The following is a 24,661-nucleotide window of genomic DNA, read 5'->3' on the forward strand; positions in this document are numbered from 1 at the left end:
AGAAGGGAAAGAGGCCTCCTCTTTAGGCCTATTGACCATACAAGAACCCAGGCAGTATCCTTTGGCTAAAGGAAGAAAAACCCATGGAGCCTTCTATTGCTTGCTATGCTCTCCTCCTTCCCCAAGATAAAGCCTTTACTGGGGGTACCAGCTAGTGGAGGCTCGGTGAGGAACAGAGCCTCTGCTTAGAGTAGAACAGCTGGGAATGGGAAAGGTTGCAATATTGCCTTACCTTTTCCCTTATCTGAACTGAAGATGTACTTCCAAATGTGTTCTGGACTGCAAATTTAACTGTGCTTCTCGCACTGAGGCTTCCAAAGAGTTTCATGCAGATTCATATCCAGCCACAAATCTGGCAAATATACCTTATTATGCTGCTTTCTAGAAATTTTACTATTCGGATTTTTTACTATTTTTTTTTTTTACTATTTTACTCTACTTCGTCAAACCCAGGGAATGTCATTCCAATTGAGATGGTAACATGAAAGCTTTTGCTCTTATTTTTCAAACACTTAAGCACCTTTTCAGGCATTCTGTCACAATCCATTTTTTTCCCTAGAAAGGTGCATTTATGGGCATTTTGCAAAACTGTCCTCCCACTACTTCGGCTCACCTCTAGTTTTTATGAATTTGTTCCACCCCAGCATTTCCAATAAGAGTTCAAAGCATCAGAAATAAATGTCATATATTTTATCTCCTATCATATTAAAATTTCCTCGATTGTAACTTTTATGCATTTTAGTGGGCAACATAGAAGGCTCTGAAAGTCCTAATTCAAAACTGGGGCTTCAGATTGTGCATTTCTTTGGTAGATGTTCTCCATATCAAACATGCTGGAGAAATATTATAGGTCTCCTGTTCTCTTCTAATAAGGACATGTCCTATTACTGGGATATCTTTGCTCAATGACACAACAGAACTCTTATCATTAAGAATACAAATGCAGAGCTTTTTATAGCAGCAATTACTTTGTTAACACTCAAATCTGAGTTTCGATTGACAGACTTTGACAGTTCTTCTGAAATATAAGCTACATGAAATCCCAGCACAAAGAACAACGAATTAATCCCACCTTAAAACTCAAGATACAACAGCAATGTGTTTTTCTGCCTTACTGGTTCAGCCTTCCCTGAGAGACCTGAGTTGAAGGTTGCGAAAAGAACAACTTTCGATTATGTGACATCGGCTAACCACGAAGGGAGCCTCGGAAAGTTCTTTGAGATGTAGTTTAATGTGGATAGTAAATTGGGATATTTAATAATTACAGAGTAGATAAACAGTACTATTTCAGAGAAAATACAGCTATTTGTTTCAAAGTCAAATTATAACTATATTTGCTGTCAGTTTGTAATATTGTGCCAAGTTCAATAGCTTTTTCACCCAGCTGCAGGACTTCTCATGCCAAACACTATTCATTTTTTATCTGGGAAAAGATTTTAAAATGTGTTCTTTATCCTGCCTTTAAAGCTCACAAATTTCTAACATGGTAGAAATTCATCAGACAAATATTTAAGAAATGATAGTAACAATGATATTGTTTTCCTTCAGGGTTTTTAAAATAATCTTGTCTGTTACATTTGTTATAAAGGCCATAATTATTGAGCTATTCCTTCTTAACATTATAGTTTTCTTTACACAAATTTTCTTTGGACAGCTGCACACTAAGATCAAAAAGGACATAACATGATATATCAGGGGTACACAGTACACGGCTTTGTTGGGTCTTACAAAAGTGGTAAATTGTGAACATTATGGGTAAGAAAAAGGTCACAGAAGCATTGTTTGGCCCCAAACAGAGGTGGTATTCAGCAGGTTCTGACCAGTTCTGGAGAACCAGTAGCGGAAATTATTGAGTAATTCAGAGAACTGGCAAACACCACCTCTGACTGGCCCCACCCCCATCTATTCTCTGCCTCCTGAGTTCCAGCTGTTCAGCTGGGTCTTCTTTTGTTGCCCTGCACCAGAGAACGGAGCTGGAAAGCAGGTTAGTGGGATGGGGAGGAAATGGGATTTTGCAGTATACTTCCCCTGCCATGCCCACCAAGCCATGCCCACCAAGCATGCCCAACAGAACTGGTCGTAAAAGTTTTTGAATCCCACCACTGGCCCAAGGCAATATTTTGGAGTGATAAGTTATTCTAACTAGTCTTCCTATAACCTGATTAGGTAAGTTGGTCTTTCTTTGAGCTATGAAGGCAAATATGTGTGTTCTTGGATGATGTTGCAGGATCCAATCTGGGTTGGTCACCAGGACCAGAGGTTTTGTCTTCTGAGCTTTTGGACTCATGCTGGAGCCCACCTTCAGGGAACTTCTGTCTAGCTGCTAGAGAGAAGTTCCCTGAAGATGAACTGCAGCATGAGTCTGAAAGCTCAGAAGTCAAAATCTTTTCCAATGACCAACCCAGATTGGATCCTTCCTTTGTGGTATGTTGGTCCACTCCAAGATGAATACAATTGCATGTTAGCCAATGGCAAAGAAAGATGATGGGATTAATACCAGAGGTCCATCATTAAGCTGGCACAGATCCTTGTTCTCTAATCAGTAGATAAGACTGATGGGGCTTTTGATTAAGGGAGGGAGGGGTTTCCTTGGTGTTCTCTGAGCTTGGTTGTTTTCTTGCATATGCTTCATTATCGAACCAGGTAACATCATCAATATTAGCACTGATTTCTAGCATTGCTGATGTTTGGGTAATGAAATGTCTGCAAGAAAACAGCCAAAGTCAGCGAGCATGAAGGACCCCACATTTCAAATCTGAGTTGCAAATATTCTTCTTTATTGGCTTTTGAGTAAGCATGTTGATCGGGCCCATGGGGTTATTATCCCTAATAAATCAACACTAGGGCTGGGTCCACCTGACACTACACTGCATGAATGCAGCCAGGATATGAAATTAGAAACTCCAGCTTTGGGAGGACAGATGATTTAAAAGCTGGGCAAGCAAGAAATTATGTCTTCAGAGCTGGGGAGAGACTGCTACTCTGGACAGCTGCTGATAGAAATGGCATGCATGCTTAGGACTTCCATAATCCCTTTTGTTATTGAGGGGACTGAAAACCTGGCTGCCCTCTCACCTAACCTTCAAGGCGGTTTGCACCCTGTGATAGTTGTCTTAGCATGGTACTTTACATCAGGCTTACATAGCTCACTGGTTCGTTGGGACAGTCTTGCTTGCTTGCTATGTCATTTGAGAATGGTTGGCCTTCCAGAAGCAGGGTTAGGCACTGTGGTGGGATTATTATTTTTTTTACTACTGGTTCTGTCGGCGTAGCTTGGTGGGCATGGCAGGGAAAGGATACTGCAAAATCCCCATTCCCTCCCCCACTAACCTGCTTTTCAGCTTCTCCTGTGCAGGGCAACAAAAGAAGACCCAGCCGATCAGCTGGGATTCAGGAGGCAGAGAATAGATGGGGGTGGTGCCAGTCAGAGGTGGTATTTTCCATTTCTCTGAATGACTCAAAATTTCCACTACCGGTTCTCCAGAGCTGGTCAGAACCTGCTGAATACCACCTCTAGTTAGGCAGCTATTTCCCCCCCAGAGAGCTTGCATTGTAATATAGAGAGCATTTTGGCTGATAGAAGTTGGCATACTGTGCTTTTAAACTTCATAGGGTAGAATGAATTTCAGCAGTTAGAGGGGCAAAAAAAAATCTCATTGTTTTGGATTGGAATTTATGGAATCTATTTTCACTTCCCCCACAACATCCATATATAGCTCTTGGGCTGGGCTGCAGCTGCAGCTTTCTTAGCATGGCTATGTTAATGGAACCATCATCCAACATAGTTAGATAACATCAGAAAAAAAACTGCAGTAACTGAGTGGGCTAATTTATTGGATGGATTCTGAAGAAGCCAACCTTGCCTTTTTAAAATCCAGTCACTTAAAAAAATGCTTCATTCTGTTTTACTTTTGCAGGAACCCTCAAATCTACACTATCCCTATACCTATTTGGATTGCATAGACACGTGTCCTGTCTGATTGCAATTATTTGTATTGATATGAATCTTCATTCTCCCAGCAGCTTCCTCTTCCTCCTTCTCTTCCATCATGTAGGCAATTATACAAATTCATGTATTTTGAGAACCCTTGATCTTGTTTGCTTCCCAGCACTATTGGAAATTTCAGAGATTTCCAACATGGTAATGACTTCTGACAGAGCCTATGTTGATAAAAAAAGAAGGCATGGTTTGGTTCTTGTACTGTAGTACAGTTCTCTAGTGAAATGTAAAAAAAAATAGTAAAATTGTCACCTCTCTGTATGCTCATATCTTATTAAATTGAATGTCAGCACACTGACTGCTGATGCAATCTTCTAGTATATGAGAGTCAACATCGGATTTGATTAAATTTTTAACAAGTTTCATACAGAATTATTATTATTTCTCTCTCTGTCTCCTACTACTTTCCTGCCACTCTTCAAGAAACTCAGTATGGAATAGATGGAACATGGAAATTATCTTCAAACAGTTCTTATATGGTCATTTCAATCAACAGATTCCAGAAAGTCTAGCATCACCTATAAGCTTCACACTGATGAAGCTTGCAATCTTTAGTTCCTATCTATCATTTTTTCTACCATGTTTCCCTGAAAATAAGACCCTGTCTTATATTTTTTTGTCACCAGGTCTTATTTTCAGGGGTGTCATCCACTGACTAACCTCATTTGTGCGCGTCACCACCAGCCTCCTTTTCACTGTCAGAGGCCTCCAGAAATTTCTTCTGAAGCCCGCAAGGTTTTCCTGAAGGCCCCTGCAGCCAATAACAAAGCTCCAGAGCAATCTAGGGGCGCTGTTATCAGCTACAGAGGCCTTTAGGAAAGCCTTACTGGCTTCAGAAGAAATGGGCTGGCAAGGCAGATGTTGGGGTGTATGAGGCCTGTGTCAACTAAAAAGATACTCCTTTGGTCCTTTTAGCTGTCAGAAAAAGGGTGTGGGGGAAAATAAGGCATTCCTTAAATGCCTAGATAATCACCCCGGTAGCCCAAAGTTGCCAGAGCATAAGAAGGTTATTGAAGAGCATGATGGATGACTCTTGGAGATGGATGTGTCCCATTGGAGAAGTCACATCCAGGGGGTGAGGGAAAGACCAGGATCAAGGGGGAAATGTATGATGTAATTTAGTATCAGCTGCATCCAGCTTACGCCAACATGGCCACTCCTAATAAATCAATTTACTTTTCTCTGAGATGCAGCTAGAGACTTTTGATTTGAATGAGGATGGATTTGTTGGAGCCCTGACAGCCTGACTACAACTGTCCAAAAGTAAGTAGTAGGGCAGCTCCACCCCCCCCATCTCACTTAATTTTTACCTGTGCACTCTGGAGTGGGCTGGATCTTAATTAGGGCTTATTTAAAGGGATAGGGCTTATATTGGGCACATGTGTAAAAATCAAGCTAGGACTTACTTTCAGGGTTGGTCATATTTTTTGGGGAAACAGGGTATTACATCACATTAGTCTAGGGTAGCACATCATTCTTTATACAGGGGAAGCTTGGCTTTGAAGGGAGAAAGACTCACATCTTCCTTTTAAAAGTTCAGATGATAGAGATGCTTTCTCTGCCTGATAGCCAAAGGTATCAGTGATGCCAGGATAGATTAGACAAATGATGGATCTGCAGCTTCATTTCAGAAAGTGAGTGCAGAACCATTCCTGTAGGGAAAGGATAGATGTGTCCAAAAAAAGGATGACAAAAAAGAGAGGGGGAGGAAGAAAAGGAGGTGTTCTATACACTTTCTGCTGGATCAGCTGACTGACATCTTTAAAAGTGTCTGTAGGAGTCTCTTGCTAAAAGACTCCCTTGGAGATTACCAGAGCTTTGTTTTTTTTTTTAAAAAAAAAAACCAAATAGTTTGATAGTACTCCGTCATACACTCTGTCCATGGAGGGAGGTGAGACAGGGCAGGGAAGAGCACTGGAGAAAGATGCTGTCACAATGGCTGGGCTCTGATTGCAGGGGAGAAGGCACCAAGGCCAAAACTGCCTAGAGCTGCAGTTGCATTGCATGCAGGGAGGCCAGTTGGGAGAGCTTTTGAGGAAGATCCAAGAGAGAGTAGGCTCCTGTTTTATGGCTTGGCAGCACTTAATCCCATTTGTCTCCCTCTGCTAACTTGGTTCCAGGCAAAAAGCATCAAAGAGAGAAAGCAAGAGAAATAGGATGCCTTTGTTTTTCCAGGCCAAGAGCTAAGAACCTCTCTTGTTTCCCAGCCCCTCACCAACTCTGACTGGACAGCCTCTTTCTTAGCAAATAGGAAACACTTCGTTGCTGCAACTACTAGCGCTGGCCACAATTGACTTCTCCAATGAGTTAAAGGCATTTTACTGAGAAAGATTCCCCCCATCACTTGCCCGCATAGGCAAAACAGATACAATTATATAATATTACCAATATGTTACTACACTTTCCACAAGGATGCAGCTTCACTGCCTTTTCTTAAACAATTTTTTAAAAAAGAGCAAAATGTGATGTGGAAGAGAGCAGACCAGGGAGAATATAGAATTATTTTTATATTCAAAACGTCTAATTAAATTTAACTTACTGAAGCCTGCCTTGAAACACAAACTGCAACAACAGACAAATTTTTCTCAGAAGCACTTGCTGCCAATTTTCCTGAAAGCAACTGGCCACTCTTAAGACTTAAAAATGCCCTAGACTGACCACATATCATCTTCCGTGTGACAATTCCATTATCAAGTATTTAGAAATAATTTTCAGCTACTGTTCCTACACAAATGCAGACATTAAAATTGCTGCAAGGGATATCACAGTCTCTTTGGAGTCCAGAGTGCCTAGCAATGAAATGCCTGAGAATTGCCGCCACTCTGCCATTGATGCATAATTGTCAATAGGGTTATACTTGGTCCTATGGATATATATTGAGCACCAAACTTCTATAGGATTAAATAGAAAGAACTCATCTTTAATATTTAAGATCTGAAATATATAATGGTAGCATGATTCAGGATTCAATCAATCTGAATATTTAAAAAGGAATCCAAATATTTATTAGAAAGAAGTAATATTATGCCACATAATTAATTTACTAATGTACCCATTATATCATTAATCACTTGATGATGATAAGGTCAGCTGTCTAAGAAAATAATCTTATGAAACATAAAACAACACTGATTTTTTTTGTAAACAGTAGAACATGGACAGACTTGACTTGTTTCATCAGCAGTGAAACTCCGTAGATCTTCACAAGATATGTAGGAGCACACAAGTAAGGGCAGTCAGATAGTAAAAATGAAACTCAAACTTATAATGATAAATTTGCATTTTATGATATTCAGAGCTAGTCTTCAGAAACTTGGTTAGGATTATGCCCACGGATGGGATCCGACCAGTATAACTATTAGTTCTGTTGCTCTGCATCGCGCGCGCATGCGTGAGTCGCACGAGTGCAATTTACGACCTGCTGAGCTGCCAGGACAACTGAGCAGCTCTGCGTGTGGGCGTGCAGCGGTTGGAAAAGCCCTTTTTTCCTGCTTTCTCAACTGCAGCTGTGTCGCGCAAAGCAGCTGTGGTTGAAAAAGCAGCAAATAAAGGACAGGTAAGACCCCGGGTGGGTGGACCAAAACAGCAGCAGACACAGAACCGGTTCTGTGTCTGCTGCTCTTCAGAGCTATCGGTTCTGTAGAGCCGGACAGAACCGGTAGAATCCCACCCCTGGATATGCCCTCTTTTAATGGTAGCATCCACAGCCCAGAATGCCACAGCAGTTGCCTCTCAAAATGACACTGACTTTCTCCCCCCGTTAGTCCTTCCTTTCCTGTCTTTTTCCAGTCCCTCTTCCAGATGCTGCTTCTTCCTTTTTCCCTCTGAGCTGCTGAGCTGTATAGTTCTGCTCCCCTGCACTTTGATTTCATTGCCTCTGCTGGAGACTATATCTCCCAGAAGCCTTCCCTGCAATCTCTCCCCCTCCTCTTCCTCCTCCTCCTCTCCTCCTCCCCTCCTTCTCCTCCCCTCCCCGTCCTCCTCCTGTTTAGTGTTTAAGAGGCCAGGTTCCAGCCACAGGCCTACATTGCTATTTGTGTCCTATAAGGACATTCATTGGTAATTAAGCTATAGGGAACCGACAGACAAGTTCCACCGTATGCTTTCTTCTTCTTTTTTAAATGTATTCTGTGCACTCCAATAAATTGGAGTTTGTCACCCCAACCATTCTTATTTCTATTGAGACAAGCTTTTAAGAATCTGTCCTTTCAATTCATTTTCAGGACCAGTTTGTTGTTGATATTATTATTCACCATCAAATATTGACTGAGTGTATGCTTCTGTATAAATAAAACTGAACCGATAACACACAACTGAAGCTAGTGCAGATTCTTGTTAAGCATCAGTTTCTATATTGTCTTGTTTCTTCCTTAGTTACCATATCTCTAAAAAGATTAACCAAATAATAACCAAAACTATCTATTTTGTCTTTATTATATGCAGACATGAAAGAAGTAATAATGATTGCTACTTTTCCCTATCTGATCCCCTCTGAATGTTTTCAGTGACAACACCTTGAATTCTGGATCCATGGGAAGATGAAGTATGTGGTAATATTATTAGAATTACGAATTATCTCCTTGAAGAATCCTTATAAGAGAGGACAATTCATAGGATGAGAGTTTATGCAGCAGCTTCTCGTTTGTAGTATCAGTTATTTGAACTGGAATCTGACCAAGTAGAGAAGTGCTGGAGAGTGAGGTGGGAGGGAAGAATGGGATGCCAAGAATAATTTTCTTGACTCACCAACAGATTGCTTGAAATTGCTTTAACTGGGCCCTATTATGATATCGCCTTTCAGTGCTAGGACATGGGGATGATTTTCAGAAGGAAAAAGAAATTAAAAACTGGTAACTGAAAATGCACATTGGCAAATTCCATTTTCCAAACAGCAAGTCTGGATAAGATTGAAGTGGCTCAAGCACAAGTCCAATCAATAAAGATCTGAAATTATTTACTTTCATTACTGAAACATAGTTTTCAAAGACTTTCTTTGGCTCACATCAGGAGAGGCTTCCATGGTAGCTAATATTGGATATAGTTTCCTTTAGTTTTGAAATGTAGATATGAGCACCAGTCCTTACAATGATTAGTATTATTTATTAAATATATATGTCACTAGATGATCTAGACCAGGCTTGTCCAACCTGTAGCCTGTGCCCATATGTGGCCTTGGACAGCTAGTAATGCAGCTAGCAATGCCCCCACAATATAATAAAAAATGTAAAAAAATAAAGGAAATTTGCTATTTATATATATTAACTATACTATAAACTTTATATGTGGCCCAAAACAATTCCTCTTCCTTCAGTGAGGCCTAAGCAAGCCAGAAAGTTGGATAATCATGATCTAGACTTTGTAGCACTTAAAATTTCAATGAAACATCCTCAGTAAAAAAATTAACATGCACACAACAAAACATTCATGGTAAGAAAACTAAGCCACACCCACAGATAACATCATGAAACAACATTATGTTGGTAACAAATGAGAAGCAAAAACAACAAGTAAAATGCACAATAAATAAGCAAAATAGCAAATCTTCAGCACAAAAGAGCTCAGAAGGGAATCTGGTTTTGTAGCAACATAAGAAGATTAAAAATAAATCCCCAACCACCCACTGAGGAGTGGGGGTGCTCAAAAGTTATAGATTTCCAGGGAGCAATGAAGAGAGAAAATGGAAATCTTGGTGAGAAGGAGAACAGAATAGAATAGCATGGGTAACTGACTGAAAAGGAGAATAGGATAGATAGGATAAGACAGGATAGAAGAGTAGAGTAGAGTAGAATAACTTTATTGTCACTTTGAATATACACTAGTTGGCATAGATTAAAAATGAAATTTCATTGCATACAGCTCTTAAAGGGTCACCACCTCCAATTTTAAACTACATAAACAAGATAAATAAATAAATACAAAATTATGTATATACCCAAGAATGTATTCAAGTGATGGTAGGCTGATCAACTAAATTCCATGAAGAGTTATACTTGTATCGGTTATACTGGTACAAGTCCTAACTCAGTATCAAGTCATGAGCTTTGCAGGCAGACAATTCCAGTTCAACCCTAACACTCTTAAGCTAGAATTGGGAAAGACTTCGAAAAGAAAATTTGGAGCACCATTTCTAATTAATATAGATAATACTGAAACAGATGAGCCATCACTCTGACAAGGTAAGGTATTTTTGATATTCTGGATGTTTCCCTGACAGAATTAGGTATAGGAAACTGAGTGCAGAAGTTGATATCTTAAATTAATCAGCTCAGACTTGGATCTCTAATATATGCTCCAAATCCTCCATTGATATGCGTTAACATTTTAGAAATAATTATCTGGGGACCTTGTTTTAGCTTTCTGACTTTAGCAACCTCTGTAAGAATCAACTGGATGACCCATTTAGCACTTAGTTTCTGAATCTCTTCTCCTTCAGCAATCTTAATTAGAGTACTACAAAAGTCTCATTATTTAGAGATGTCAACAACATTCTACATGTATGGTGATGAAGTAGGACTCTGTATCTCAAAGGATAATGTGTCATGCAAACTCTACTTAACATAAAAGACATACCAATTGACTAAACTAGGCAATAAGGAAAGATCCTTAGCTGCCTTCTGCCTTGATGCTTTTTTGCAATTACTTTAAATAATCTTCTTGCTCTTCAAGAATAACTCAGAAGTGATGTTTGCTCACTTTGGAGTACTGATAATGGGAATACATACATACTATCTTTCATTATTTTCACTAATTATTCAGGCTGATCTCAATTAGTCTCTTTATATACCTTTTTGATTTTTTTGTGTTTAAAATGAAGTCATGATTTGATGTATAGTACCTCCCGCACCTGCCCACCCCCAAACACTGATGCCAATCACCAATTTGAAGAGGGAAAGGGATATTCATCATACAGTACGCTAAAATTAGAGCGCAACCTAACGGTTTCAAGCTGCAAGTAAGAAAATGCAAAATCTAAAACCCAATTCTTTGTAGCACAGTAGGAGACAACAAGCCAACTTGGAAACCATTATGTGACTTTTTAATTGTTTTAAACTTACTTTTTTTTTTTTTTTACAAATATCACGTGCAGCTTCCAATGTAGTATGTGGAGATAGATGTTCAACAGCAGAGAAGAATAAAATAGAGAGATGAGGCTCTAGCTCTAGTGGGACACTCATAAGCTCATGGCCTGCATATGTTTGCAGCACCGAGCAATAACTTTGGCAAAAGATAAATAAATCGCTGTCAGCCATAATACCATTCAGAATTGCTCAGTTTTGCCATACACTCAGAACCAACATAGATTTGGGTTGTCACTTGTCAGTTGCCAACCTAAATTTACTTTAATGGATGTAAACCAATTCAGTTCTATCATAAGGTTTTCCTGTGTTTAACACTCAATACTGGATTTGGCCTTATGCTAAAGATTTTTGTAGATGAAAATACCAGGCAGCACCATGCCAACATATGTTTCACAGGTGTTGCGCAAATGCCACCTGTTTGTGGAAGGAACCCCATGCATTTGTGAAACCACATACTGTTAGTTTTTTATTGCATTTACTTTCGTAGGTTTTTGTCCCTAGATAACTTGCCTGAGTCCAGGAAATTTTTCAGAAGCAACGAATATTTCAAACTGCTAAAATTTGCATGGCAGTTTTAGAGAGCTATTTCTGGATTCCAGCAATATCTGAGGCTGAAATTATGTTTTTCTATGGGCTCTTCTGAAGATATAACTGTGTTATTTTCATAGGCTCTGTGGTTTAATAAATAAACAAATAAATGTATGCCATCCATAGGAAACATTGCTTGTTCCTACCCTTTTAAAAGATATTTCAGTTTTGAAGAAATCAGAAGAGTTTTGTAAGAGCCTGATACATATTCAAGCATAGGCTTCTTCAGTGGTATAAAAAACATCCCAATCTATTTTCCATAATTTAATAAGGGAAAAGTGCAGTCCCTTTAAGTCCTTGGAATTTTATGATACATAATCATAAAGCCCATTAACGAGAAGTAATGATTAATTCTACCCTCACCTTTTCCACGATAAAAGTACAGAGTATACCCTATAGTCTTTCTATGTTGACTGCTTTCTTGAAATAAAATTTTAATCTACAAATTCTTCTTACTGAACTTATTTATTACCGAGCTTAACTTTAAAACAGTTTTTTTTTTAAAGTATCTTTATTCATTGGCTAGATAGTATATAAATCAGTTGCTATAATAAATTTTAATGCCTACTGGAATGGGCAGCACTGTGTTCTGCTAGTTCACCTCTTTTCTCTGTGGTCAATCCATATGATGGTGATTGGCAAAGAGGGAACCCGCTCTCGGTCCCTATTGTGTGGAGTGTTCAGGGATCTGTGCCTATTCAACATCTACATGATGTGCTGGGTGAGCTCATCCATCGGTATGGGGTGAGGCGGTCATTGGTACACTGATGGTACCCAATTATATATCTTTGACCCTGGTGGATTAAGTGAAGCTGTGACCATCTTACCCTGTGTCTGGAAACTACAAGGGTCTGGATGAATAGCAATAGCCCTCAGACTTATATATTGCCCCATAGTCTTTTACAGCACTCTGAGTGGTTTATAAATGTCAGCATATTGTCCAGCAACAATCTAGATCCTCATTTTACCAACCTCGGAAGGATGGAAGGCTAAATCAATCTTGATCTGGTCAGGATCAAACTCCTGACTGTGGGCAGAGTCAGCCAGCAATACTGCATTCTAACCAATGTGCCACCATGGCTAAGCCTTGTTGAAGAACAGTAGTCTTCAGCTGAAGCCTGGCAAGAATGAATGGCTTTAAATTTTTGGCTCCACCAGTTCCAGGACAATGCCATCGTTGGTTCCAGAGGGGGAAGCACTACCCCAAACAGACCCTATGCACAGACTGGGGGCTCTTCCTAGACATATAACTCCTGGCCAAAGAACAGTGACAGTCATGGTTAGGAGGTCCTTTCCACAACTTTGTATTTTGTGTCCATTGTCCTTGTTCCTAGATCAAGGATCACTGCTCACAGTTACTCATGCCCTAGTCACCTGATTGGACTATCATAATAGGCTGTACATGGGGCTTTTCTTGCACAGTATCCCAAAATTTCAACTGGGCAAAATGCAATGCAGCAGGCAATTATGTGTGTGCCTTGTAGAACACACATTACACTTCTGCTCTATGAACTGCATTGGTTACCTGCCTGTTTCTTTAATCAATTCAAGGTTGTTCTGACCCGGCTCCCAAACATGACAAGCATACTGTTTTTAACTAAACATCCCCTTCATTAGGAGTGCCAGCAGCCCCAGCAAAGAGTCTCTCTCTCTCTCTCTCTCTCTTCTCACACACACACACACACACACACGCATGCATGCACGCACGCACACACACACACACACAGAGCAGGCTAACAAAATCTCTAAATGCCTGTGGAAAGCAAAGTGTGTTCCCTTCCCCCCTGAAATGGTCCCAACACACCAGGAGTCTCTCTCTCTCTCCACCCACACTCACAAAGGAAGTCCTGGAAGGTGTGCTCGCTCTTATCTGCCAGCAGAGACACACATATGCTCAGAAGGAGCGCCTGAATCTCAGCATCGCAGTTTCCAAGAAAGAATTCTGATAAAGTTCCTGACAGGATTCAGAAGTTTAGAATATCAGTGGCTGACCGACAGTAAGATGAATAGTTGTCTGCCACACCTATTCATCCCCTGACTTTTATTCCTAGAGCTAGGGTGGGGCTTAGCTAGCAGCGGTGATGGTGATTCTTCCATCCAAGTACTGCCCCATAGCTTCCCGCTGCTCTCTTCTCTTCCTTCTGCACATCCGTGCATCAGGCACCGTACCCAGTTGTTCCTCCTCCTCATCAGCCACCTCAGAACCTGGAGGCTATTGCCTCTCCATCTGGGAGCTAATGGATGGCCCAGGCTCTGCCTCTGTTTCTATCTCTGACAGTTTTATTCCTTCTTCCCCCTCAGAGCTCTCCAATTGCCTTGATGCTGGCCTCAACTCACATTCTGCCTCCTCATCTGATTTGGCAGCTGGAGTGGTCAGTGGCCGACAGGCCACAACACATGTTTTTATCCTTTAAAGCCCTACAGGGCCTGGAGGTGGGTTATTTTAGAAACTGTCTTCAGTTACATCTACCTGCCTTGCCATATGTATGCCTGCTATGGTCCTGTCAACTTGGGAACTACACTTGGCAAGTTCCAGATGATGGCCTTTATTGCCATGGTACTTTATGGCATATTTCCACTCCACACACCCTTTGAATGAGGCTGGGTCCATCTCTGTTGATTTTCCAAAAGTCTCTCAAAAACTGGTTGTCTTATCAGACTGATGATCTCTGGTGAGACAGTGAGGTGGCTTCATAATTATTAACATCTGCTCTTAGCCTAAATATCTGTTCTCTCCTCGTGTTGAGTTTTTAAGGTTTATAATAGCAATAATGATTATTTTTATACAGTACACAAGTATTTTATCCTTGTTCTACATTGCTCAGAGTCACTTATTTTGAGATAGGCAGCTATATACATTTGATGAATAAATGAATGCAATGCAATGAAGATGAAGATGAAGAAAACCTTGAAACAATAAACCAATATTAAAATCCATCCAGGTTTGAAATGTAGCTCTTGACCTGCTACACAAAGCCTGGCATGACCTCTGAGCCACTAGAAGTTGCATAATCCTGTTCTAGGAGAAGATGTTCTAAAATAAGGCATTCTTCTTGAATAGGAAAAATAGAACAAGATGTCTCTTTCCAATATTGCTATTAAAAGAGACAAAGGGAAAATGTGCAACTCTACTATTCACTTATGAATAAAAGTACAACTCACTTAAACTGTAATCCTGAATAAAGATTTTGTTAGTGTAATACACACTCAACGTATATTTGTCTAGACATATGTCTTTTGCACAAAGCTTAGGAATAAACCTAATTCCAGATTTAAATATTCTGAAGTGCTTAGTCAAATAAACCATGTAGGAGAACTATGTGTGCATATCTAGTTTCAGTTCTGCATTTTGAACTGTTAGACACACTTATTTTCATTAAATGGAGTGGTAACTTCTCCCAAAGTTAAATACACAGCTGAATTATGGCTATATGTGAAAATCTGGCATAAAATTATGCAGAAAGCATGAAGTTAAACCAAGTATAAGAGTACATGAGCTCAGAATTAAGCACCACTGATTTAAATTGCATTTTGCTACTAATTAATAAATGAATAAAGACTCGTTAGGTAGAAAACCTTATTCTACCCTTTAGACATACAAAGTACTTATAAGTTTGTGGTGGGTGAATGGGGAAGGAAAGGGCGAAGAAAATCCACCAAGTATTTAAAATATTTTCTAAAAAGAAATATACAGTATTTGACACAACAGTATCCTCCCCTCGCCCAACTCTATTCAGTGACTTTCACACATGCATGACTATTTCTTTCTGCTAGTTAATAGGTGGGAAAGATCCACAGTAGACAGTATATACCGCATATCCAATACAGTATTCATCTTTGCTTTGAAACAACATGACATGCATAGCAAAGTGAATGTTTGGCATGTATATAAGATTGAGCCTTTAGATAAATGAAGGTAGCACCCTTCGGAAGACCTGATTCATGCATTCATTTTTCAGAATTCATGTAGATTAACTGATTTAGGCAAACAGTGAAAGGGAACACACTTTGCAGGGACTTTCATAAAATGAAGTTAGTTTGGAGACATCCTTTTTTCACAGAGATTATTGCTGGAGAGCTGCATAACTTTCTTCCTTCTACCTTGTACTGTTATTTGCATATACTTCTTCATGTGCTAATTTAATTAAGAAGCCTATCCTGTGATTTGAGATACTGCAATATTAAGGATTGGAATGGTCCAGACAGAATAATGATCTTTAATTCTACTGCATCCACCAATGCATCATCAAAACAGAAAGAATTTGATTTTCTTTCCTTGAACAATGTGATAAGCCAATGGTGAAATTACCACTGATTATAATAAATTGGGACAGCATCTCATCTGCATATAAACTTGAAAGATGTAATGAAATTCATGAAGGTAAATGTTACAAAGAAATACCTAAAATTGTTAATTATTTTGAGAGAAGGAGAGATTGGGATCAACAGTGCAGCTAATGTCAAAACATTTATCTTAGCTCCTCAGCTTTACTTGGAGTGACAGTAAAATCCCAAACATTTGTTATGGCTCATGCACTGTAGAACAGGACCCGTGCAACTTGCTTGCTTTAATTGCTCCTCCAATTAATTGCTCCTCCAATTATGTCTTTGACAATGCAACAGCTCTTAGGAACAGAGTACAAATCATCTTTATTCTTTTTATACAACTAATCTTTAGCTAAGTAGTTTCTCAACAGCTGGAAATAGTAATATAAGCAATAAATCATAGAATTGACAATTGGAAAGTCATAGATTACAGGGTCCACATATTAGGTCCACATGAAACCTTAAATACTAATTTCCTTGAGTCTTTTAAACTGTAAACTTAAAGGAATTAGAAAAACACAGTTCTTGAGATTATGTTTGGGTTAAGCTCTGAATTTACACAAATAGTTCATTTCACACTTGTACAAATTATTGTTGTTGACTCAGACTACTTAGAACATCTCACACAACATTAATCTCAGTCTGATCCATAAACTAATAGAAAAATAGTTGAAACTAAGCTTATGCTTCTGTATGATATTTATGTATTAAAGTAAATGTTATTAAAGTAAAACTATTGTGCGTTGACTTTAGAATCAGAACACCAGGGTTGTCAATGGATGGCTATGCTTCAGGTCAAGAAAACTGAATTTATACTTGGGAGATGCGTCTCATTAAAAAAAACACTCTTATTTTTTTGGACCAAAACTAAGTAAACACCATTAAGATAAAAGGAAAGAAACTGAACAACACAGGCAAAGAACATACCAACAATCCCTTTTATGACAGTTAATCTACTTTGCTTTAACATTCACCAGATATATATGTACACTTAGATGTGAAGGACATTTTACTTTCTAAGACTTATCTGTCTTTATTGAATGTTGGTGTGCTAACAAAAGACAAAAAAAACATTTTTGCACTATTACAACTACCATAATGAGGTAGCGTATATGATTTTGATGCATCATATCTTTGAACTTTGAAATATTCATATGTTTGCTATTGAAAACACAATTATCCAGAAGGAAGATGGAGGTTTGGAAAGGAAAAAGATTTTCAACAAAACATGTTGAATCTTTTTTTCTACTTCCTAATATTTCACCAGATAACTGTCAATTTCTGCAAATTTCTTTTTTTGGGGAGTTGTTGTTGTTGCCAAAATTGAAAAGAACTCAGTTGTACGAAAACAGATTGCAAGCAATTAAAATATAAAGGCAGTTTAGTCATACCTTATTATGTGTCTGTGTTTGTCCAACCAATATGAGAATATTTGATGATATAATAGATAGGCAGAAATTAATTAAAATTATGGACCTCTCAGATCTGATGTACCTGTCCAAGTAAACACACACACATACATACACACAAAAGATTTTTTTTAAAAATGTCTTCCATATCAATGTAGCAAATTCTTATTAAAACAAATCATCAATACTGATCATTTTATGTATTTAATAACCATTTAAAGCATAAATATAACTTCAATAGTTGAAATTAAATTTTTAAGTGAACATTTAAATGAGTATTTAAACATCTTTTACTTGGCATTGTACAAGCTAATAATAATTAATAGCAGCATTGGGAACACAGAAACAAAGAATGTTTCAATAACAGTAAGAAATTAGTGACACATACAGCAGATTCTGAAGTTTGCAATTATTTTGATACTGAATTTAGTAGATACTCCACCACCCACTTCAAAAGGATGCAGCTGTTTGAGTGGTTGCAGTCCACTGGGGAATTATTTTTACAGATGCTCTAGAGAAATGACTATGAATTGAATTAAGTATGAATGATAAATTTACTCATGCCTTTCCCATTCTCATATGACATACAGGGGACATTACTGGAGGATTATGCCCCAAAATGCAGTAGGAATATCTGAGTGGATGTTCATATGATTAACAAAGCTAAATTGATGGCTATATAGAAATTAATTATTCAGATTCAAAATGGAACATGGTTTGGCTAGATTCATTTCACTAATTAAAGTACTGCTTAATTATGTTTTACAAAGTATATAGACATTAGATGAGATAATTCATTCCATTGCTAAAGAGTAAATCTTGCACCAACTTAATTTTAGCAAATTAATAACTCATTTACTTGATGGACAATCATGGCTTTGTCATTCAATTTAAGAGAAAGTTCATAATATTTTGTACATATTTATAAATATATACTCTATATATGTACTCTGATAATTATTCAAATAAGTTACAAATCGTGATATGATTTTTTTGGGGGGATGAGGATTGATGTTTCAAGTCATCTCCAAAACCTGAGTCTGGAGTAACTGCAGGCTCAAAAATTATACTAATATCTTTATAGATTGTTTCACAAACTCCATATTCTACTACAGCCATACGCCTCATATCAAACTGTTTGAGGATAATGGTTATGTTGTGAAAAGTTATATTCCCAAAGTTATATTGGGAAGAAGGGGAAAGTTTGCACGAGCAAATTTCCATTCATGTATATTGTGAACTAAAATATTTGCTCCTAAATGGTAAGTTTCATAGGGAGTAAGTAGAAAATTACTAAACAATTTAAATTTCTCCAAAATATTATACTTTATATACTTAGTATATAATTCATTTTCTTAATTCAGTAAACTTTATTTTATACCTGATACTGCACATTGGATATTGTGTTAATGTATATAGACTTATTTGTCCAAATTATGCAAATCCTGCATTAAACTTGATTGATCCATTTTTATGTTGAAAAAATATATTGGATTATACCATACTGTGTATATTTTAAAGCTGGTACAAAATTTGTTTTTATCAAGGAACTATACTAGATTTGATTTACTCAATCAAAATGTCAGATTTACAAGTTTGTTTGTTTTTTAAAAAAAAATACAAATTATTCCTGAACAAGCAATTTTGCTAACTGGTTACTGAAGAACACCATGAGTAATTTTACAGAAGTATGAAATAAAATCAATTTATTATAGACCTGATGGGTTACCTCTGTATCTCAAAGGAACCTGGATAATGCTTTTTCAAGTGAACATAGAAAGTACCCTGGTTCTTCCCTGTGGACAATTATTTTGCTCTACTGATTTTATTTTATTTTATTTATTTGTTTAATTTTGGTAACCATCCATCTCACTAAATGACTCTGGGTGGCTTTATCTTACTTTCCTCCCTCTGGTCACTCTATTGATGTACCCCTATTCCTAGTTTCACATTACTTTCATTTCAACAGAGCCAAAGACATAGTCATAAACACACCATACAGTTTTTATAATCCAACGTTACAGCCACCATAAACACTGTAAAACTCCACAGAAGCCATCCCCATTGCCCCTGACCATGACTTCGAAAAAATAAGACGCAGGAGGAATGGTGTTTTACCCTTACAGTTTACACCAGCTAAAACTATTATGCCTACTACATCTAACTTCCGATAGCATTGTATTTTAGTGTGTTCACCTACACATTTTAATATATGTAGATGTATTCATTTATTTATTTCCTCAGTGTCTTTCATGAATATATGTTAGTGATTAATAATAAACTAGTTCTGAAGTGTTCTGTTTCTTCTGAATCAATTGGATGAAGCATCTATTTATTCAGATATCATGGGAAAGAATAATCTGTAAACATGCTGTAATTCAGTATCATTTTTCCATTCAATGGTTACTTCATTTTTCCTCTTCTACATTGCAAAAGGTCATCCCTCTCAAATTGGGGTGTTTCTCTTACTTTCACTGTGAATGTGATCTGAGGGATAGCACATACAATCAGTTGAATCTCAGATGATAATTGAGGATGCATTCAATTAGTGAAAATCTATACCAAAAAAACCCCCAAAACCTTCAACCCCCTCAATTGCTGTTGGTGTGTGGAAATCACTATGGATTGTTTCAGATTGTGTTTCTGTACTTGTGTATTCATGAGCAGTCACAGAGCATTGTATTAAGACAACATTGAATACATGCAGTAGTTCAAAGATAGAACTTACTGAGGGCCTGTTATGCAATAAGCATTATTGTGCCACTGAATCAACAGGAACTAGGATTACATTAGTGGAAATGCTGAAGTACTAGGAGTACTTGTCACTCAATGTTTTGTTTAACATAATGAACGATGGTCTCAAATTAGAGCTCCATAGGGATCTAGGCTTCTCAACCAAAGGGATAGAAGTGCACACATATATCTTCATAGAAGTGAAAGGGACATTCTTCGAATATAATGGAAATTTAAATGTGCGTTGCAATTTCAGCACTCACAAATATTTTTTTTTTAATTAGAATTGATGTCCTTAACGCCATTAAAGAAACAAGTAGATATTTAATCATGAGTGCTTTTTTATCAGGGAAACCTGGTGTACCCAAATATGGGATAGAGCATACTGCTTCCGCTTTCACCTTTCAGCCCCAATCCAGGAGCCTCCGTAGGCAGTCGCTTTCGCGACAAACTATGTTTGTGTTAAATTTATTTTGTCGGTAAATATAAATGTAATCATGACTAGGACAACCTTAACAACAAAACACAACATTTTTAAACAGAATCATTTGCATATTACAATATCTAATTAGCAACTCTTATAGAAGAGATGCATACTTTTTATTTAGAGCAGAAAAGCTTCTTTTGTGGTTTTACAAAGCCACTTATCAATTACATACCTCCATAGTGCTGCATAGACAACTGCTAAGGTGATCAAAGCCAAGCATGAAAGGCCACTGCCCACTATTAGGGTTACTGAGGGAGCACCAGATGATTCCATGATCTGTGGATCATAACAAATATCTATCTGAGGAAACCATATTCTAATAACTGCAGCAAAAAAAAAGATGTTGGAAATCTAATTGGTACATAGCTGTTTCACATCAATGGTATTACCAGTAAGCAGCCATTCCTCCCTACTTTAGCCTCAGTTTGAATCTGTAATGCTTTTAAACCACTGGGATTTCAGAATACCAAGTTAATACCTATTGTGTTGGCCTTGAATAGGACCAATTTCACTCATCAAATAAAGAAATATTTTATTTCTTTCCAAGAAGGTTAGGGATATCAACAGTTTCATGGGAGGCCATGATATTTATTGCCATTACAGTTTCTTAGCTTTAGAAAAACAGCAACACGTTTTGGAATTACATCTTTCCTTGAAAGCCAAAGCAATGAGCTGAAGAAATAATTTGGCTTATTTTGACAGATCAAATGCTATCCAGTTCCTTATCCAATACTTATGACCAAACTTTTTGACAGTACAATAACTTTGCCTTAAAGTCATACATTTTTTTTCTTGTGGCTTTAAATGGATAAAAGAAACACCTATGGGAGAAATTAACAAAAACACATAGAGTAATTGAAAATCAGACAAACAATTTTTCTTATGTTTAATATTTTCACAGTTGAAGAATAAATGACCTTGAGGAAGAAAAGCCTTTTTTAAATTCAACCAAATATAACTCACACATACCCGCACTTCTATTTCTTTTATCAGTTTTTTTAACTGAAAAATGTGTATGTCATTGGCTAATTAAACAATTAAGCCAAGAAGTTTTCAGAGATACCCTGCTTGATTTAGCAATATGCTGCTGAAAAGCCTAAAGGCTCCAGTTTAAATTACATTTTATCTAGATATGATGTGTCATCTAGGCAATATAAAACATATTGCTTAAAATGGATTTTGAGTTTATTTCAGTCAGACACTTCTAGGTTACAGGTAAGATTATTGCTGACTGTACACTTAACACTGTTTCTCTTAGGTTCTCCAGGTATTTGAGATTCTATTTTAATAGTCAGGGCTTAGAAAAAAATCCATACATAATTATTTTTAGTTATTTTACATTTTTATTCTCCTTTCATGTATAAAGAATTGTCTCTCATAAATGTCAACAAATAATATATATTCCCTGTACTGAAAACACACAGCTGCAATCTGTTTAATGAGAGTGGCTAGGTTCCCTATTCTACTGGCACTAATGATCAGAAATATCTTGCTCATTCCTATTTCATTAATTTATTCTTAAATGTAATTGATTACAGCTGCTAAGTTTCCTCTTTACACATAGGACCTGCTTGACATCTGAAATTGACAGTAGTTTTTTTTATGTGGCAAAAATCTGTAATTCATTTCCATAAACTGTAAGATACGGAGGGAGAAGATCCAATCTCTTTCTCACCCGCAGCAGTGGTATAATTCCTGAATACAGGTTTACTGAAATATCACATGAATTAATCCGGAATGCATTTAAAACATTCTCCCAGCCTTTCCATTAAACTCAGGGATTTCTTTTTTAGTTTCCCTCCCCTCCTTTGTTACTTACTATTTCTCTAGGTTGCTGAGCCAAAATGGCGAAGGTAGAGAGACGATCACATAAGCATTTTGTATGGGATGCATCGGTAAGCACAGTTTTACATCCCTGGGTAGACCAGGTTCCCAAAGAGTCGTTCCTGCAAGAAGAGAGAGAGATAGAGAGAGAGAGGGAGGGAGGGAGGGAGAGGGAGGGAAGGAGGAAGGGAGGAAGAGAGGCAGAGGAGGAGGAGGAGGAGGAGAAGGAGGAGGAAGAAAGAGAGAGAGAGAGAGAAAAAAAAACCGGGATAATTACGGCGGGCAGTCAATTCCGTGAAAAGAAAAGGCAGTTTAATTGAGAGCAGAGTCTAGTGTGGGTTCCCGGACAGAAGAGATCTACTTGTTGTTGAATAGGACTTAATTTAGATGCATCTCCAGCTGTACAGTAATGCGATGGGTGGGGGGAGGAATAGAGGCGGCGTGGAGGGTGTGGGGTAGAAGGCAAGCAGGCAGCTCTGCCGAACGCAGTGAGCTGTCCAAAGCTCTTGGTGCTGAAACCACGTCCAGCTTCAGAGTTCTTTCTGCCAGCCAGAGAAACGGAAGCTTTTCCCCGCCGCCCGCCGCTTTTCCTTAACTGCTCGGAGCACTGCAAAAACTCATCGCGGGGGGACTCAAACAAAAGCCTCTTGTGGCGTTTCCCAACCCCCCCGTCTCTCTCCCCCCCCGCCCCCAGTGCATACCATCGCTGCCTGGCTTCACGCTTATGTGAGGCTACAACCTTTCTCTTTCTCTCTCTCTCTCTCTCTCGTGGACGCGTGTGCAATTTAAATGCGGATGGCCGCGAGATATCTGCCTGATTAAGACTGATTTGAGATTGGCCGATTCTTTAGGTCTTCCTCTGCTGCTCGGCTACGCTCTCTGCTCCTGCTTGCTGTTAAGGTAGAGATTCTGCTCCGGTTGGGTTTTAACGTTCAAACCTGAGGATTTCACCCTGGAAACCGGCAACAGCATTCCTCCTCCAACTCTTCCCTCTTTTTTTTTTTTCTTTTTGGCCGCGCCTCTAGCTGTGGAGTGGATTTCAGCAGGGCACCACATCTTCAAAGAGGCACCTGGTCGCCCTCCAGACTTCCCCCTGTCCAACTCGATTGCATCCTTTCCCCTCCCTCCCCTCACAGTTCCAGGGGTATTCGAGGAGTGGGTGGGGTGGGGGGAGAGGGCTGGTTGGAAGTATGAAGGGATCTTTTGCTCTCCCCACCCACCCTCCGCCAGCCCCCACAGACAACCTTTTGGGTTTTGCTTTTTACAAACCATCACCTATCCTTGATTAGATTAGCCCGGTAGAAAGACAAAAGCTCCTGCTAAAATCTTTCCCGGAAGAATAATAAAATGGTGCCAACCCACGTTTTCCTTGTGCGGAGAAAAAGAACGAGGCAGGAGTGGGGGTGGGGTAGCGAAGAGAGAGAGGGGGCGAGCAAGATATTAATCTTGCCTTCGTGTGAATTAAAGGCATTTGGGGGGTGTGGGGGTGAGGGGCTTTGAAAGAACTCAAAACTGCGATCACTGATTGTATGTGCTGCATATTAAAATGGGATATTTTCCGTTTCCCTTGCTTCCCTCTGCATAAATAATCTAGCCCACCTCAGGTTCATTGCCAAGCTTCGTATGCAGCTATTCACATATTGCCTTAGCTTCTGCTTATGCACTAGTGGGAGGACTCTGCCAGGACAGCAAACTCTCTTACTTTCCCTCCCCAAGGTCCTTAAAATAAAGAGAAGCTGGAGTGGAGGAGTGAAAGCTTTTGCCTTCAAACACCACCCTCTTCGCTCTGCCTTTGAACCACCTGCTCTGGATTTCCCTCTTATTTCACAGGCATTATTGTAAAACAGCAATCCTCATGCACTAGTTCTCTTTTCTTTGAAAGGTACATCATCCCAGCCCACTGTGCACCAACTATACTCTTCAGTGCCCTGCGGGTTCATCCTTTGGCATTATAAATACTTTCAAGACCAGCCCGTAAAATAAAGCTTGGCCCTAGATGTCATATAACTATAAAACAATACTATTTATTGAAAACTTGGAAACTGCCACTAAATGTATCTGCCATGGATGAACTGCACACATCCGTTGTATTTGTCCTCCTGGATATTGTTTTACTTTGTCTTGTGCTGTTCAAGCACAAATGAAATACATTTATCAGAGATGGTTAAATATTCAAGAACATGCTAGTTTAAGGGAAATTGATATGGTTTAACAC

At 38.6% G+C, this 24,661-nt stretch overlaps 1 protein-coding gene across 3 annotated transcripts in view; it reads right to left on the reverse strand.

Moving 5' to 3' along the window:
* The window catches only part of ADGRB3 (adhesion G protein-coupled receptor B3), a 517,279-nt gene that overhangs the window by 112,992 nt on the left and 379,626 nt on the right, over positions 1–24,661 (reverse strand). For all 3 annotated transcript variants that reach the window (XM_087915807.1, XM_087915799.1, XM_026695170.2), the window contains 3 exons: positions 22,442–22,568; positions 20,795–20,898; positions 17,385–17,487 (listed from right to left, as the gene is read on the reverse strand). In XM_087915807.1, the coding sequence (XP_087771933.1) occupies positions 17,385–17,487; positions 20,795–20,898; positions 22,442–22,568 (334 nt within the window). The remainder of the gene's footprint in view (positions 1–17,384; positions 17,488–20,794; positions 20,899–22,441; positions 22,569–24,661) is intronic.

This window comes from Pseudonaja textilis, chromosome 1 (genome assembly GCF_049901715.1).
Source record: "Pseudonaja textilis isolate UNSWEBS1 chromosome 1, rPseTex1.2, whole genome shotgun sequence".
Lineage (NCBI taxonomy): Eukaryota > Metazoa > Chordata > Lepidosauria > Squamata > Elapidae > Pseudonaja > Pseudonaja textilis.